At 44.4% G+C, this 19,446-nt stretch overlaps 1 protein-coding gene across 1 annotated transcript; it reads right to left on the reverse strand.

The window, feature by feature from the left end:
• Positions 1-11,516: 11,516 nt before the first annotated feature.
• On the reverse strand, positions 11,517-16,403 carry TNFSF14 (TNF superfamily member 14). The gene is made up of 4 exons (XM_066361002.1): positions 16,098-16,403; positions 14,782-14,818; positions 14,490-14,531; positions 11,517-13,576 (listed from the first exon to the last, which is right to left on the reverse strand). Exons 1-4 carry the CDS (start codon positions 16,314-16,316, stop codon positions 13,149-13,151), a joined length of 726 nt encoding a protein of 241 aa, XP_066217099.1. The 5' UTR covers positions 16,317-16,403; the 3' UTR covers positions 11,517-13,148.
• Positions 16,404-19,446: the final 3,043 nt, after the last annotated feature.

The following is a 19,446-nucleotide window of genomic DNA, read 5'->3' on the forward strand; positions in this document are numbered from 1 at the left end:
CATGCGGGAGTCTGTCTGACTGTCTCTCCCCGTTTCTAGCTTCAGAAAAATACAAAAAAAAAAAAAAAATTGAAAACGAAACAACATATTTTTAAAAAATGAATTGGTCAAAGAAGAAATAAGTGCAGAGATCAAAAGATATATACAGACAAATGAAAATGACAATACGACATATCAGAATCTATGGGATGCAGCAAAAGCAGTGATAAGAGGGAAGTTCATATCACTTCAGGTCTTTATGAACAAACAAGAGAGAGCCCAAGTGAACCACTTAACTTAACACCTTAAGGAACTAGAAAAAGAAGAACAAAGACAACCCAAAACCAGCCAAAGAAAGGAGATAACAAAAATGAGAGCAGAAATAAATGAAATAGAGAACAGAAAAACTATAAAAAAAATTAATAGAACAAGGAACTGGTTCTTTGTAAAGATCAACAAAATTGACAAACCCTTGGCAAGAATTACCAAGGAAAAAAGAGAAAGGATTCATATAAACAAAATCCAAAATGAAAGAGGAGAAATCACCACGGATATCATAGATATACAAAGAATTGTTGTAGAATACTATAAAAAACTTTATGCCACTAAATTCAACAATCTAGAAGAAATGGATAAATTCCTAGAACAATACAACCTTCCTAGACTGAGTCAAGAAGCAGAGAGCCTAAACAGACCAATTAGTAGGGAAGAAATAGAAAAAAACCATTAAAAACCTCCCCCAAAGTAAAAGTCCAGGCCCAGATGGTTATACTAGTGAATTCTATCAAACATTCAAAGAAGACTTGGTTCCTATTCTACTCAAAGTCTTCCAAAAAACTGAACAAGAAGCAATACTTCCAAACACATTTTATGAGGCCAATATAACCCTCATACCGAAACCGGGCAAGGACAGCACAAAAAAAGAAAACTACAGACCAATATCTCTAATGAATACAGATGCTAAAATACTAAACAAAATACTAGCAAATCGAATACAACAACATATTAAAAAAAATACATCATGATCAAGTGGGATTCATCCCAGAATCTCAAGGATGGTTCAACATACGTAAAACGGTTAACGTAATACACCATATCAACAAAACAAAGAACAAAAACCACATGATCTTATCAATAGATGCAGAAAAGGCATTTGATAAAATACAACACGATTTTATGTTTAAGACTCTCAACAAAATGGGTATAGAAGGAAAATATTTCAACATGATAAAGGCCATATATGATAAACCATCAGCTAACATCATATTAAATGGCACAAAACTGAAGGCTTTCCTTCTTAAATCAGGAAAAAGACAGGGTTGTCCACTCTCTCCACTCTTATTTAATGTGGTGCTAGAGGTTCTAGCCAGAGCAATCAGACGAGACAAAGAAATAAAAGGCATCCATATTGGAAAAGAAGAAGTAAAGTTATCACTTTTTGCAAATGACATGATCCTATACATCGAAAACCCCAAAGAATCCACAAAAAGACTACTAGAAACAATAAGCCAATACAGTAAGGTCGCAGGATACAAAATTAACATACAAAAGTCCATAGCCTTACTATATGCCAACAATGAAACATTTGAGAACGAACTCAAAAAAATAATCCCCTTCACGATTGCAACAAAAAAAATAAAATACCTAGGAATAAACATAACAAAGAATGTAAAGGACCTATAATGAAAACTACAAAGCATTGTTAAGGGAAATCAAAAAGATACAATGAGATGGAAGAATATTCCTTGTTCTTGGATAGGAAGAAGAAATATAATCAAGATGGCCATATTACCCAAAGCAATATACAAATTTAATGCAATTCCCATCAAAATTCCAATGACATTTTTTAAAGAAATGGAACAAAAAATCATCAGATTTATATGGAACTATAAAAAACCCCAAATATCCAAAGCAATCCTAAAGAAAAAGAATGAAGCTGGGGGCATTACAATACCTGACTTCAAACTATATTATAGAGCCACAACAATCAAAACAGCATGGTATTGGCAGAAAAATAGACACTCAGACCAATGGAACAGAATAGAAAGTCCAGAAATAAAACCACATATATATGGTCAAATAATTTTTGATAAAGGGGCAACAACACACAATGGAGAAAAGAAAGCCTCTTCAACAAATGGTGCTGGGAAAACTGGAAAGCCACATGCAAAAGAATGAAACTTGACTACAGTTTGTCACCCTGTACTAAAATTAATTCAAAATGGATCAAAGACCTAAATATAAGACCTGAAACAATAAAGTACATAGAAGAAGACATAGGTTCTAAACTCATGGACCTTGGTTTTAAAGAGCATTTTATGAATTTGACTCCAAAGGCAAGGGAAGTGAAGGGAAAAATAAATGAATGGGACTACATCAAACTAAGAAGTTTTTGCTCAGCAAGAGAAACTGACAACAAAATAAAGAGACAGCCAACTAAATGTGAAATGATATTTTCAAACAACAGCTCAGATAAGGGCCTAATATCCAAAATATACAAAGAACTCATAAAACTCAACAACAAACAAACAAACAATCCAATAAAAAAATGGGAAGAGGACATGAACAGACACTTCTCCCAGGAAGAAATACAAATGGCCAACAGATATATGAAAAGATGCTCATCTTCATTAGTTATTAGAGAAATGCAAATCAAAACTACAATGAGATATCACCTCACACCTGTTAGATTAGCTATTATTAACAAGACAGGCAATAGCAAATGTTGGAAAGGCTGTGGAGAAAAAGGAACCCTCATTCACTGTTGGTGGGAATGTAAAGTAGTACAACCATTATGGAAGAAAGTATGGTGTTTCCTTAAAAAACTGGAAATAGAACTACCTTATGACCCAGCAATCCCTCTACTGTGTATATACCCCCAAAACTCAGAAACATTGATACGTAAAGACACATGCAGCCCCATGTTCATTGCAGCATTGTTCACAGTGGCCAAGACATGGAAACAACCAGAAAGCCCTTCAATAGAAGACTGGATAAAGAAGATATGGAATACTACTCAGCCATAAGAAATGATGACATCGGATCATTTACAACAAAATGGTTGGATCTTGATAACATTATACGGAGTGAAATAAGTAAATCAGACAAAAACAAGAACTGCATTATTCCATATGTAGGTGGGACATAAAAACGAGACTAAGAGACATGAACAAGAGTGTGGTGGTTACGGGGGAGGGGGGAGGGAGAGGGGAAAGGGGATGGGGAGGGACACAAAGAAAACTAGATAGAAGGTGACAGAGGACAATCTGACTTTGGGTGATGAGTATGCAACATAATTGATCAAAAAGATAACCTGGGCATGTTTTCTTTGAACATATGTACCCTGATTTATTGATGTCACCCTAGTAAAACTAAAAAAAAAAATACCCGAGTAATGATTTTATTCACCAATGTGGCATCTACTCACCCATAATGGTAAAAAGGTAGATGAAATATCTAAATTCCTAGAAAACCATAGCCTTAAAACCCCAAATCAAGAAAAAATACAGTCTGAAGAATTTAAAATTCATTAAAGAAATTTAATAGTAACTTTAAAACCTTTCTTTACACACACAAAAAAAATCACTTCCCACAGTAAGACACCAGATCCAGATGCATTTATCAGTGAGTTGTGATAAATATGTGAGTAGCTAGTAATTCTAACTGTATACGAACTATTCCAGAATATAGAAAAAAAATACCCACATTCAGTTCTTTGAAATGGACTGTATGAGTCAGAAAAATCTCCCTCCAAAACACAGATGCAAAAATCCTATATAAAATATTGGTAAATTAAATCTGGTAATGTATTACCAGCATCAATAAATGTAAAACACTTAAAAATGGATCAAATTATTTACAAAGAAAATTATAGGCCCTGGCCAGTAGGCTCAGTAGATAGAATGTTGTCCTGGCATACAGACAACCTGGGTTTGATCCTGGGTCAGGGCACACAGGAGAAGCAATCATTTGCTTCTCTCCCCCACCTCTCCTCTGCCTCTTTTCCTCCCACAGCCAGTGGCTCGATTGGTCTGAGCTACAGTCTTGGGCACTAAGGATAGCTCATTTGGTCCAAGCATCAACCTTAGGTGCTAAAAATAACTCACTTGATTCGAGCATTAGCCCCAGACAGGAGTTGTCAGGTGGATCCCAGTTAGGGTATATGTGGGAGTCTGTCTCTCTATCACCCTTCCTCTCACTTAAAAAAAAAGAAAAGAAAATTATGAAACATTATTTAGAAATGCTATAAGGACCATGTTTATTGATTGGGAGACTCAGTTTTTTTTTTAATTAAATGAGAGGCAGGGAGGCAGAGAGACAGACTCTCACATGCATCCCCCTACCGGGCAATGCTCTGCCTATCTGAGGCATGAGGCCACTGCTCCATTGCTTAACAACCAAGCTATTATAGCACCCAAGGCCAGGCCATGGAGTCATCCCCAGCACCAGAGGCTTAAACCATTTGAGCCATGGCTGTGGGGAGCAGAGGGAGAGAGAGAGAAGGAAAAGAGTGGAAGAACAGATGGTCGCTTCTCTGTATGCCCTGACTGGGAATCAAACCCAGAACTTCCACATGCTGGGCCAATGCTCTACCGCTGAGCCAACCCGCCAGGGCCAAGAAGACTCAGTGTTATAAAGATATCTGTATCCTCCAATTGGATCTACAGATTCAATGCAGTTCCAATAAAAATCTCAACAGGGTTTTTTTCATGGAACTTGATAAGAAGAGTAGCGCATTCTACATAACAGATAATTCTGAAGAAAGACAAGAAGGGCCTTGACTTTCCAACATAGCAATGTGGACTGGTATAGGTATAGACACATTGGCCAATGGAATAGAATTTATCTACCTGGCTTCCTCTTGGGGAGTGAAGGGTGCTTTCAGAAGACATTCCTTGTCATCATGATGATGGTAACATGATTACCTATTGCTTCCTCTAAGTTAGATATAAATCTGGAATACATATTAGCCCTGATTTTTTTTGTTTGTTTTGTTTCTTAGTTACACAGATTTTAACCTAAAATTGGGGCTACATACGATAATGAATGCCTACATTATATGAGTTAGTGTTTATTTTATGCCAAAATATGCTGCTGTTACTAAGTTTAGAATTTGATTTAGAATATATGTGTGTATTCATCCATTTATCATGCTGTCACTCTAATCGATACACCCATCCATCCATCCAATTGACCATGCACCTGTCCACTCATCCACCCATCCACCTATTCACTGCCTGTCCATGCATCTATCTATCCATCCATCCACTCAACACCCAACAACCTGTCCATCTATGCACCCATCCATCCATCCACTCATTCTTCCATCCATCCATTCCCTTCCTCTGTGTCCCACAGAGCTGAGCTTCATCTCTGTCCCCAAGGGTTATCATATTTTCATCTCTTGCCCCAGAGTCTACTTTTGGGATTAAACATCCTTGCAACAACAGCTCACCATTATTACTCTGGCTTTAACTTCTCTCTTCCTTTTCGTATCTAGAAACTTTTCTTTCTTCCTTGCAAGCTCGTCTATATGTTACAGTATTTTATTATACTTTACTCAGCACATCTGCATGTTTGTAGTAGAAATTGGATCTGTCTGTGTCAGCTGAGGTTCTTCTAAATAAGTTAGGTTTTGAGGAAACAGCTTCTGAAATGGAAATGTTGGAGATTCAACCTGGCTTCCTATTGGGAATTGTTAATTGCAAAATGCTGTCAGGTTCAACACCGGAAGGGAGCTGGACCAGGCAGAGGGAGAACTTGGATAGGAAACAGGAACAACACAGCCCTCAGTGGATCTCACGGAGGCTCTGAAGCTGGGGCGGTTCTTCAGAATTATCTTTTCTTATCCCCCTAGTTTTGGCCAAACCCCAAATCTCTTTATCACTTTAAACTTTCAGAGATTGATGCCAGGAAGAGACTCATGGGCTATTCTTGCTTTCTACTTGGGAAGATGTGAACATGCAAAGTCAACCACTGCTTGAATGGGAAAAAGGCAAGAGGAATAAATAGTGATACCATCAACAATGGTGGTCACTTTTCGTGAGCACCTCGTCTATGCCACGATCTGCTCAACCAAGCATTTGGCATGTCTTACTTATGCCCAGGTAGTGATGGTAGTATTATAAATTATAAAGTAGTGTGGATATTATTATCTCTATTTTACAGACAAAGAAACAGGCACAGAAAGGTTAAGTCAGCTGCTTAAGGTCACTCAACCAGTAACTGACAGATTGGAGATTTAGATAAGTAGAAGGGAAAGAGAAAGATTAATTATTGCTTCAGGTTTTTTATCCCTCAACAACAGCAAAAAATATTTATCCCTCCATTGATGGTATTTTTGAATCTTCCCAATGACTTGGTAAGGGATGAGTTATTTTTTCCTGTATTGTACAGCTAGGAAACATAGGCTCAGTGAGGTGAAGGGACTTGACCAGAGTGACATACAAGAGCCCCAAGGAGAGTGGCAAGCTAGTTCTTTGAGCCAGGTTTTGGTGAGAGTGTCCTGAAGTAAGAGTTGGGGCAAGCACGGAGAAAGGGGAGAGGTATATAAGAGAACTGGTTGAAAATCGTGAATTTGAAGTCATTGAGGTCCCAGAATGGAGGTCAACACATATTGGCTCAGAACCCTTCTCCCAACTCTCATCTGAGGGCAACTAGTACCTGTGAGAAGAGGACACCCTGCCCCAAAAGTCACACGAGGATGTTCATCACAGCATTGTGTACAATACTATGAAACACACTTTGTGTTCATTAGTAGGGGAGTGGATAATAAGATGGGTCAATGCATATACTGGAGTACTACAAGATAGATTTAAGAGTGTGGTTTAGGATGAGGTTCTCTGGGGCCAGAAGCCCCCACCACTTCCCAGACGAAGAACCTTCAGTTATGTCACCTCCCCACACTTCAGTTCTGCAGTGAGGGGACAATAATTGTATAGACATCATATGGTGGTTGTGAGGATTTAGAAATGATGCCTGTTAAGCCCTTGGCACTTGGAAACCACCAAGCACAGGAGATGTTGATAAATCTTCTCTGTGGATAAGGATAAACAGGAGCCTCCCAAATTGTTCCCCTTCACACCCCCTGCCCACCAAAGTTGTCCATCAAATGCAATATGGCATCACAGTGGGATGGCAGAAATCATGCCACTCTTGAAGACCTAAAAGCATGGTGATCTGAGTGTCAGATACATCAGGGATGAGGAACTGGGTCACCCTGCCGGGTAAACTGTGTGGACCAGCAGAAGCAGCAGCCGAGGGCGGGGTTTAGAATGGATAGTGAGGGAGGACTGGGAAGGCGCGGCTGAGATTCCTAGCTTTGGCCACAGCAGCGGCTGCTGTCGCTCACCCCATTCATTTCCATTTTCTGGTTGGAATAGAGATGAACAGGACTCCTGCGATAGCTGTCCCCAGATGCAGCACACCTCTTCACAAAGCACGTGGATCCCAGTGCCACGAGGGGTGGACTGTCATGGGTGCTGTGGTGTGCCACCCAGTACCCGCTGTATGAGTCTGCTGACTCCTGTGAAACAACACGAATCTGTTATCTTCTGGTCCTAGAGGTCAGAGTGCAAATCGGCGTCACCAAATCAAGGTCAGCAGGGCCGTATTTTTTCTGGATGTTCTAAGGCTGAGTCTGTTTCCTTGCCTTTTCCAGCTTCCACAGGGTGCCTGCATTTCTGGCTTGTGGACTCCTCTCCCCTGGCAACCAAATTTATTACGTCCATCTTCACTTCCACTTCCACTGCACACCTCCTTCTCTCACTCTGCCTCTCTTATTCACTTAAAAAACCTTTTTTACTTATTGATTTTAGAGAGAGAGAAAGGTGGTGAAGGGAGAGAGACAGAAACATTGATCTGTTCCTATATGTGCCCTGACCCAGGATTGAACCAGCAACCTCTGCATACTGGGACAACAATCTAACCATCTGAGCTATCTGGCCAGGGCCTCTTATTCATTTATCAGGATCCTACCTTTTTTTTTTTTTTTTTTTTTACAGAGAGAGAGAGAGAGAGTCAGAGAGAGGGATAGATAGAAACAGACAGGAACAGAAAGAGAGATGAGAAGCATCAATCATCAGTTTTTCATTGCAACACCTTAGTTGTTCATTGATTGCTTTCTCATATGTGCCTTGACCGTGGGCCTTCAGCAGACCGAGTAACCTGACCTTGGGTCCAAGCTGGTGAGCTTTTTGTTCAAGCCAGATGGGCCTGCGCTCAAGCTAGCGAACTTCGGGGTCTCGAACCTGGGTCCTCCACATCCCAGTTTGACGCTCTATTCACTGTGCCACCGCCTGGTCAGGCAGGATCCTACCTCTTAAAGCCTCTCCTTACTCTATTAGTCAAGAACAAGATTGCCTAGGATTGGTAGAAAGAGGAGAAGTCTTGTACTAGTTTACTAGGGCTGCCATAGCTAAGTACCACAAACTGAAGGGTGTAAACAACAGAACTATAGTTTCTCCCAGTTCTGGAGGCTGGAAGGCTGAGATCAAGGTGCCAGCAGGGTTGGTTCCTTCTAAGGCCTTAGCTTGTTGATACTGTCTTCTCCCTGTGTCTTCACATGGTCTTCCCTCTGTGTGTGTCTGTGACCTAATCTTTTTTGGTAAATACATCAGTCATATTAGATTAGGGCCAACTCCAATGACCTCAGTTTACCTTAGTTTTCCCATTTAAGGCATCATTTCCAAATACAGTCACATTCTGAGATATTGGGGCTTAAAGTTTCAAAATATGAATTTTAGGAGGGGCACAATTTAGCACCCAAAACAGGGAGGAAGTTTCTGTACCCTGCTTTTTGGAAAGAAGAACCCTGGAAATGTAGAAAGTTCCCCAGAGAAGTGCTAGAGGGGCTCTCCATTGCAGAGCCCAGAGGTGCTGCAGGTCTTCAAGGAGGAAATGACTCAATAGTGTCTCTGGGCGGCTGAAGCCACAGACAGCCTCAAAGAGTTTCCTGGCCAAAAATCAGCCTCATCACCAAAAATCAACAGGCTCAGGAGTAGAGAGAATGCACCGTTCTTGACAGGTCACAAGTACAAAAATGGAAGGCTGATGGATCGGAAGCAGATCGCTGCTGGGCACAGGTGTGGATGTGTGGTTGGGGGTTCAGATTGACTGCTTCCTCATCCTTAATGCTTTGGCATTTCCTGAGCTCCTTGGAATTTTGACAGTCATGGGAAAAGACTATGTCAAGAGGGCTGGTTCCCAGTAGACTGATATTAACTTCTCAGCATCCTGGTACAAAGGGATCTTTGCATATATTAAGCTGCATTAGGAGGAAAAAGGAAGTTAAGTTATTTGCATTCCTGGTGAGTTGAGATTCATGTGTCTTACACGTGTTGTTTTCGGCTTCCACAGAGGATGAACCAGGAAAAGGATTTGGGGATAAATCCTTCCTGCAGAAACTTTGATGTTAGTCCCATGAGACTCATGTCTGACTTCTGACTTCCAGAACCGTAACATATATAATTATACATTAGTATTGTTTTAAGTTACTAAGTTGGTAGGACTTTGTTACAGCAGCAATAGGAAACTAATACAACCAGGAACTCTCATTTTTCTTGAAACTCATGGTCATCTCAGGTTGTCATAGATTTTCTCACCTTTGATGGAGCAGTGACTAGTGCCTAGACTTCCACCTCTGTAAAATGGTTATTATAACAGGGTCACTGTGAGAATAAAATGAGTTACTGTGAATTAATGCACTTAGCACAGTGCCTGGGACCTGGTGAGAATATTAGAAGCATGACCTATAGTTAACGATCATTATTAATTTAAGCAAAAACAATTGCATAGCATGGTGAGAAAAGGCAACTGACAATGAGCCTCCATGTAGGAGACAAATGGGAGTGGTGGAGACTGCGGTAAGCTGATGAGTTCATGTCGTCTCCAAAGGGGACAGCCATTACTTACCCCACCCTGGGTTGTTGTCACAGCTTCCAACTCTCTAAGAAAATCCAGAAATCTAGATAAGTTTCATAATGTTTAAATATTGGCTACTAATTCCTGTTTTAAAAATACACTCAGTGACTAACTGTGGCCTGTGGATGATGGGTCACCTTTGATGTAATAGCTGAAAAGAATCCAAACTTTAGAGGTCACTATTTATCCTGTTTTACAAATGAGAAAACTGAGGCCCAGAGAAACCAAGAATAGATGGTTTCAAAATCACCCAGCTGGGAAATGAAAGAGAAGGGATTTGAACCCATGTGGTCTGGCTTTGGTGTAAAAACTATTCTGTTTCTTTGAGAGGATGCATCTCAGTGTTTAAATATAGTGACATGTAGCAGAAGAATCATACCATCATAATAGGAAAGTAAGAAATGACTTTATCATCCTTATTTTCACTTCTACCACCTCTAAGTCTTGACAAGAGATGAAAAGAAGGGGGGAGGGCTTCCTGCCCAGGGACTGAGGGGAGGATGAGGCTAGCAAAATTCAGGTCTTGAGGAAGAATTGATTGGGGTGAAGGGGAGGGTGAAATCTGTGAAGACGCTGAAGCCCAGGAGGTAAAAGCGGAAATCAAGAAGATAAAGTTCTCAGAAGTTGAAAAGTAGGTTAGTGGCCTGAGATAGGGGCTTCCTGCCCCCACATATGATCTGAAACCGGGGCTGGTGTCCTGCTGCTGCAGGCTGTGCATCTGCAGGGCTCTCTGGGCTCTCCTTCTGTCCTCCCGTCCTTCTCTACCCTCCCTCTTTTTCCATACCCCGCCTACTCCTGCCCATGCTCCTTACTCACCTTCCCTCTTCTTCTCTTTCCTTTGCCTCAAGGCTGGGAGGCCCCTCCCAGGAATGATCTTTGGAGGCTAAACTTAGTGAGAGATTCCATCCCCAGGCGGAAGTTGGTGGTTACAATAACTACATTGGCCCCACACCTTGGTCTCCTCATGAAAGCCACAGAAACAGAAAGCCTGTGATGAGAGTAAAGGAAACTCCAGCGGGGGCTGGGACCAGGCATTTGGGGCTGTCCCACCTCCCACCTCCCACCAGCCCAGTAAGGGCAGAGATGTATGAAGTCCTGTGTCCTTGCTGGGGGCAGCGGGGGTGGGAGTGGAGGCAGCATCCCAGCTTCTGTCTCTACCTCAGGAACAAAGGGGCCAGCAATAGCTCCTGCCCAGGTATCTATATAAGGAAGTGACACGAGGTGTCTGGCATAGGGAAAGTGCCTGAGACATGCTCTTCTTAGCATTTCTAAATCACATACGTCCCTCGTGTACACAGCTCTGACTGTGTACCAGGTGCGAAACAAATGGCTTTTTCCATACCTGATCTGGTTTAACCATTACAACAAACCTTGGAGGCAAGGATTGTTGTGATCTTTCATTTTACAGTTAAGGAAACTGAGGCACTGAGAGGTGAGAGGACTTGCTCAAAGCCACACAGCCAGGAAGTAGAGAGTGGAATGAAAACCCAGGATCATCAGATTGCAAAGCCTGTTTCCTGTAGCCCAGTACCGGGCAACAATGACAACAACAATAACAATAATAATTTATTCAGCTCTAGGGTCTGAGCCCTCCTTGGAAGTAAAACTTCCCTCCAGCCACACCAAAGTATGTGTACATTTCCACAGACCATCTGTGCGCATGTCATTACTGCCCCTTCCCATGCGCCCAGTCACTCCAAGCTTCCAGGTTGACCCTCTGTACCAGATGTCTGCAGTAAGGGTGCTGCGCAGGATGTAGCCTCCACTTCCTCAGGAATTGTGGGTTTGAGGGGAGGGCAGACCCAGGCATGAAGTCTCTGCTTTTCTTCAAGCTTCTTGCATGGAGTTGGGCCAGCTGGGTTCAGGTTTCTTATTCATAAGGTGACCTGTCTCTACTAGTCACCCTTGCCCTAAGACTAGACAGACCCAGGTGCAATGTTTGCCATTTATCCCAAAACCAGTGGTCAGGGGCTCAGTGTTGTGGACAAAGTCTGGTCCTTACACCAGGACATGTTCATCTGGGCTTAGAGAACCTCAGGCTGTGTGTGCGCGCGCGCATGTGTGCGTGTGTGCGTGTGTGTGTGTGTGGTTGTCATCGTGATGTTGTATAAATGTGATGAGTCTGACTGTGGTGTGGCATGTGGAAGTCTGATGTGATCATCACGTGTGTGACTATATGGCTCATGTGGGTGCCTAAAGTTGTGATGATGACTTGTGTCATATGTGGTCATCATGAAGTGTAGTGACCAAGTGTTTGCGATGCTGTCTATGACTTGTATGTGGTTGTATAAGAATCTAATGCTTTGTGTGCTTGAGTCTGTGGTTGTGAAAAATTGAGATTGTGGAGCTGTGTGATTCCTTGTGATGCTGTAGGTTCTCTCTCTCTCTTTCTCTCTCTCTTTCTCTCTCTCCTCTCTCCCTCCCTTCCTTCTTCAAATATTTTCTGAGTGCCCAGTGTGTGCCAGGCCCTGGCCTGGGTGCTGAAGCACAGCTGTGGTGTCCTAGTGGGGTGTGCCTGTCAGCAGTGCTGGGATACAGCCAGTATTGATAATATAATATATCGGTAGCCAGAAACCAGCCATGGTGGGAGCATTTATACCACAGAAATGGGCAAATGCTGGGAAGCCTCTCCTGTCCTGGGAGAGCTGGTTGTTAAACACTTACTAGCACATCCCTGTGCCTGTGTCTCTGAGTATAAAACTTCGCGTGACCGGGCCGAGGTATGGCCACAAGCCTGTGGGTGGAACTTGAATGTGACTGTGACCATGGGTGGGGCTGGGCACTCCACATGGATGAGTCTGGATGATAAATTCTAACCCCCTCCACCCACACTTGTGAGAGTGGGGAGAGTGATGTTTCCTGTTCTCAGCCAAGTCCCTGGATACCCCAAGTCCTACTTTTCTGGGAATCAGAAGCATAGATACCCACTCTATCCCTCCTTCCTGAATATCAGGAAGACAGCTTTACCCCATCTGGAGGCTTACAGACCCCACGTCTCTGGGTCTTTGTTTCCAGTGTTGTCTGTGACAGAGTCTGCAGTTTGTCTGGGTCCTCTCCGGAGGTGCCTGCTGAGTCACTACCTTCTAAGGGTGGCTGGATTCTTGGATCCTGGTGGTGTCTTCTGACTCCCCAATTGCTGAGTTTTGGGGTCCCCATGACACCCTCCAAGGTCTCTGTTTGTTGGGTTTTCTGCCTCCTGAGGCACCTCTGTGGTCAGCCCCCCATCTAATCCACCCTTGCTCCTTCCTTCACACCATGAAAGCCCCGAAGTAGGACCGGGTGCCGTCACGAAGCCGGACCAGGCGCTCCTCTGGCACGCGGACGACCACCTCCTCCCCAGCATCCAGGTGCACCACGCCACCCAGGAAGCTGCTATCCCACCAGATGCGGGTGCTGGCCCCTCGCGCACATGGTGACCGCCGGCTGACCAGCAGCTCCAGCTCCTCAGGGTAACGAGGTGTGCGCTTGTAGAGGCCGTGGGTAACGGGCAGGCCAGTGGTCAGCCCGTGTGGGCAGCCCACGCCCCCCAGCTGCACCTTGGAGTAGATGTAATAGTAGCCAGCTCGGGCAATCACCAGGGCGCCATCGCGGTAGCGCAGGTTCCTCAGAAAGGCCAGGCCCAGCTTGGTCTCCCACAGCAGTGGGCCTCTGCTGCCTGTCAAGCTGGAGTTGGCCCCTGGGGAGGGAGACAAAGGGGACTGGTTAGCACATGCCTTACACTTGCTGTGTGATTGTAGGCTAGCCACTACTCGTCTCTGAGCCTCCCCCTCTGTGCTGGGCTGTTTGAGAACTTTGTATGTATAAATTCACTTTATCCTCTCTTGCAGGTTGGGAAACTGAGGCACAGAGCAATTAAGTGACTTGACAAAAACACCAAAACTTGTAAGTGGCAGAATTGAAGAATGGAGGCAGAACCCAGCCTGGTCTAGCAACCTTATAACCTCTGTGTGCCTCAGTTTCCCTCACAATAAAAGAGATATGGGTAGCACCTGTTTAGGAGTCAATGAATAAATATGTATAAAGCATCTTATGCTTTTATCATATGAGCCCTATTTACAGGTTTAGTCGATGAATAAAATTAGAACTACATGGACCTAGGCCAGGGGTCCCCAAACTTTTTACACAGGGGGCCAGTTCACTGTCCCTCAGACCGTTGGAGGGCCGGACTATAAAAAAATAACTATGAACAACTCCCTATGCACACTGCACATATCTTATTTTAAAGTAAAAAAACAAAACGGGAACAAATACAATATTTAAAATAAAGAACAAGTAAATTTAAATCAACAAACTGACCAGTATTTCAATGGGAACAATGCTCCTCTCACTGACCACTAATGAAAGAGGTGCCCCTTCTGGAAGTGCTGCGGGGGCCAGATAAATGGCCTCAGGGGGCCGCATGTGGCCCGTGGGCCGTAGTTTGGGGACCCCTGACCTAGGCAGTGCCTGTGCTGTGGGTGACTCTGAGGATAAATACTGATTGATTTAATGAATGAATGAATGAATGAATACTCCGATGTGTGTGTGTCTGTGTGGTCTCCCCAGCACCCTGATCCCCACCCTGTACCAGGACCTGGGGTCCCCCTCACCTGTGAGATGTGCTGCCGGGTTGGCCTGGTGGGACTTCCGCTCTGGAGAGAGAGTCAGAGGTCAGAGGTGAAGGCAGTGTGTGGGGTAAAGTCCAGCCTATCAAAGGTCATCAAGCCCACCCCTTGGTGACAATACCACCCTTTCCGGAGTGACCAAAACTTCTGCTTTTCAGGCTTGGGGGAGGGGCACCTGTAGGGCTTTGGGTCTGTTGTGCAAATCCCATTGGGCAATGGGGGAGGGGGCAGTATGGGAACCATCCATGCTCCTCTCTGGACCAGGACCCTGACTCACCTTGCATCAGCTGCTCCCAGGATCCTGCATCCTTCTCCTGAAAATGCAGAGGAGCCCAGAGTGAGGACCTGTGGGCCCATGCCCTGGCGTCACTCAGACTCACATGCAGACCATGGGTACAACACCACCCTCAGGTGCACAGCCAGGAACACATGCACACCTGCCCCCCCCCCCACGCTAACCCCCTAACCATGTGGTGCCTTCTATAAATGGACACACAAAGAGTGCCTGCTTAGGAATGAATGAGTTCATATGTGTAAAGCGTATCACAGTGCCCGGCATGCAGTGAGCACTCTGTAAGGGTTTACTCAATAAATAATATTCAGGATACATAGACATGTAGACATAAATGCCAACGCGTGGATAAGGACACGTGACCCTGGACACTTAGGTGATGCTGACAAGACACATGCGGACACAGACATGTGGATGCGTGGTTTATGGATCCAGGTGGGTCTGTGACACACAGAGACCCAGTATCAAAGGCATCAGCTAATAGATATGGACAGGCAAGTTCGTGGACACATGGGTGTGTGTACACAGGATAGCAGTTCAGTCCATGTGGGCACATGGGCACATACGTATGACCACCAGATCCAGACACAAAGAAAAATGACCTGGAGACACAGGACACAAAGTCTTGTCCAAATGGGCATGACATGGGACACACAGACCCATAGGCGTGGCCATCAGACAAACAGTCACATCAGTGACCAACTGGAAACTGATGGAGAAAGATTCTCAGGGACTCGGACAAAGCGGATTAGCCGCAATACCAATAATAGTGATCAAGAATGGTTAATAAAAATTCACAATGTCAGGTCCATTCCAGGGGCTACAGTCAACAGAACTGTTTTATAAACATTAAACTTGGTAAGAGACTAGATCTTAATTGCTCCCAAACTAGAAGAAATAATAATTATGTGATACCATAGAGATGTTAGCTAATGCTACAATAGCAATATCATATTGTAATATAAATGTATCAAATCAATATGTTGTACACCTTAGTTTTCCACAATGTTGTATGTCAGTTATACCTTAATTTTTTAAAAAGGAATTTTGGTTCCCATTGGTCAAACATTTGTCATGTGCCAGCCACTGCGGGCACAACACATGCAATACTGTATTTTATTCCCTTTGAGGTGGACACTCTTATTTTCACCCCTATTTGACAGATGAAAAAATTGAGGTTCAGAGAGGTGAATAAACTTGCCCCAGGCTGCTCTGAATCTGTCCCCAGCCCACACATCCATGCACAAAGAAACACACGGCACAGGAGATGCCCCTACCTCGAGCCCCCAGGCCCCACTCACCGGCAGTGAGGTGACTATTTGCCCCAGGCGCCAGTGCAGTTGCAGCAGAAACCAGCCCTGAACAGCCAGCCCGGCCACAAGCAGCAGCAGCAAGAGGCCCAGGATCAGCTGGGCAGCACTGCAGGGCTGTCTCGGGCGGCTGTGCCCCAGCCTCGTGAATGGGATGTCCGTCTGTCCGTCCACCACGAAGACTGAGGGTCGCACCACGGTATCCTCCATGTTTGCGTGGATGAGGCCCCAGACTCCCGGGCTAGGCTGACACGACTGCGTCCTGTGGGCTGGGAGGAAAACCACAATTGCCCAACGCTCCTGGGCTTCGCACGCTGCAGACAGGCACCCGTGGATCTTAGCGCTGCCTTTAGAGCTGGGGTTCAGCCCCTCCCCTTTCCCCTCGCCCTCTGCTTCCTGTCCCCCGTTCGGCCATCTCACTCTCACTCCTACAGCCTCTCATACTTTCCAAAGGCAGCTGAAGACGTGACTCAGGTGGGGATTGGGGGGCGGAGGCCCAGCTTTCCCTTCTGTCTGCTTCATTCACTCCGTTGCCAAATATTGAGCATCTCCTGTGTGCCAGGCACTGTTCAAGGTGTGGGGACACAGCAGAGGCGTATTACAGTCTGTTGAGGCCCCGGGTGCAGAATAAAATATTGAGCCCCCCAAAAAAAGGAGACAGAAAATAAAAATACATATTAACCATATTTTTAAATAAGTAAAAAATATTATGTACTATTAATGTTAAAATTGCACATATGAAACCAAACTTGGTGTCATTAGAAAAAGGTGTAAAGTTGGGGTTTTGCGGGTCCCTTCAGAAGTCAGGGCCCAGGGTGCCTGCGCCTACTGTCAAATCCGCCTCTGGAACACAGCCATGAACAAGAGAGGCGAAAGTCCCTGACCTTACAGAATTTCTATTCTAGTTGGGTGAGAACGACAATGAGCTCAATAAATAAGAAAATAATATATAGTGTTTTAGACTGTGAGAGAGTAATGAAAAATGCAAGAGATTTGTATGTGTGCATATGTAGGTTCATGTGTGTGCATGCATGTATTGTGTGCATGGAAGTATGTGCAGGTGCAATCATGTACATTTACATACATTAACACATGTGAGTGTGTGCATGCGTGGGTGTGTGCAAATGCAAGCACGCATGTATGTGCATGTTCACACATGTGGTTGTGCACAGGTGTGTGCATATATATGCATGAAGGTATGGTGTGTCATGTGTGTGTGTGCAGGCACATGTAGGTACAGCATGTATGTGCCTGCATATATTCATGTGTGTGTGCATGTGTGCATTTTAAGTTTTAATTGGAACTCAAAGTTGTGTGGTGGAACCACTGTCTATCCAGTTAAATATGTCCAGAGCCTGGGAGTCATTCTGGACCCTCCCTTTATCTTGTCCCCCCACATCCCACACTTCAGCAAGCCCTGACAATTCAACCTCCAAATCAGGTCTCAAAGTCAGCCATCTGTTTCGTTCCCTACTGCTACGACCTTAGCTAAGTGCCAAGGACTGAATGTGTCCCTCAAAATTCATATGTTGAAGCTTTGATCTCCAGTGTGATGGTATTTGGAAGTGGAACTTTTGGGAGATAATTAGGTCACAAGGGTGGAGCCCTAGTGATGAAATTAGTGCCCTTATAAGATGTCACATGAAAGAGATACTCTCTCCATATGAGCACCATCTGCAAACAAGGAGGAGAGTTCTCTCCAGAAGCTAACCGAGCTGGTACCCTGATCTTGGCTCCCAGAACTGAGAGATAAATGTCTGCTGTTTAAGCCATTCAGTCTTTCTTGTTATAGTAGCCCAAATGGACTAACATATTAAAGCACCCATTATTGCTTGGACTGTTGCAGTGGCTGGACATCCTGCTTTACCTCTTGCCACCCTAAAATTCATTCCATGGCCCTGGGTGGTTGGCTCAGTGGTAGCGTGTTGGCCTGGCATGTGGATGTCCTGGTTTCATTCCCAGTCAGGGCACACAGGAGAAGCAAACATCTGCTCTCCACCCTTTCCCCATCCCTTTCTCTCTCTCTAATTCTCCCTCTTCCTCTCTTTTTTCCTCCTGCAGCCATGGCCCAATTGGTTTGATCACATCAGCCCCGGGTGCTGAGAATGGTTCCATGGAGCCTCCATCTCGGGCACTAAAAATATCTCAGTTGTGAGCATGGCCCCAGAGAGGGGTTGCTGGGCCAATCCCAGTCGGGGTGCATGTGGGAATCTGTCTATCTCCCCTTCTCTCACTGGGAAAAGAAGGAAAAAAATCATTCTATATCCTCTAGTTAGTGTGACCTTACTTATTTTACTTATATTTGATTTTATTGAGGTAAAAGTCATATATCATAAAACTAAACATCTCAAAATGAGTTACGTGATGGCATTTAATACATTTACAATGTTGGGCAACTCTAGTTTCAAAACATTTTCAATGCCCCTGAAGGAAACCCCACTGCCATTAAGGAGTCACTTCCCATTCCCCAATCTTCCCAGCCCCTGTCAAACAATAATCTGTGTTCTTGCTCTATCGAATTACCTGTTCTGGATATTTTATAAAAATAGAAACATGCAACGTATGGTCTTTTGTGATTGGCTTCTTTCACTAAGTATAATGTTTCAAGGTTCATCCATATCATAGTGAGTGTCAGTGCCTCACTCCTTTATTATGGCTGAGTAATATTCCAGTGTGAGGACGGATCACAGTTTGTGTATCCAATTTATCTGTTGATGTGCCTTTAGGTTGGCTACCATGGATCATGCTGCTGTAAACCTGCATGCATGTATGTCTGTCTAGGTTTCAATTCTTGTGGGTACATAACTAGGAATGCAATGGCTGGCATTAGCTTTTTAAATACTTAAGGCAACTCTTACCTGACCCGTGTTGAACATCTTCCAGTGACCTTCCATTGAGCTTATTAGCAAATTGTGGCCTGTGGGCCAAATCTGGCTGGCCTAATGTTTCAGTATGGCTGCAGCATGGCTGTCAGGGGTGAAACTTTAGTGAGCTGCACAGGAACAGCTGGGAAGTCCTCCTCTGCCTCCGACCCCCACTCTGCCTCCCTGACCGGCAGCCAAAACCTCACTGCTGTCCAAGCTCTGAGCTGGTCAGCCATGCTGGCCACCACCTACATGTTGAAATGTCCTCTGTTGGTGACTGTCAGGCATTAAGTGGATGAATCTCATTCTGGGGGTGGGTGACTCAACGTGTGGCCTTGCCTCTGGCAAGCTAATGCAGAGGAGACAGCTGGGCCTTGGGAGAGACAGGCTGGCTGTGATCTGGAGCAGAGAGAGGAATTGGCCATCACCCCCCCCCCCTGCTCTGACTGCCCATCTAGGCTGATCATGCTTCACAT

This window comes from Saccopteryx leptura, chromosome 1 (assembly GCF_036850995.1).
Source record: "Saccopteryx leptura isolate mSacLep1 chromosome 1, mSacLep1_pri_phased_curated, whole genome shotgun sequence".
NCBI classification, from domain to species: Eukaryota; Metazoa; Chordata; class Mammalia; order Chiroptera; family Emballonuridae; genus Saccopteryx; species Saccopteryx leptura.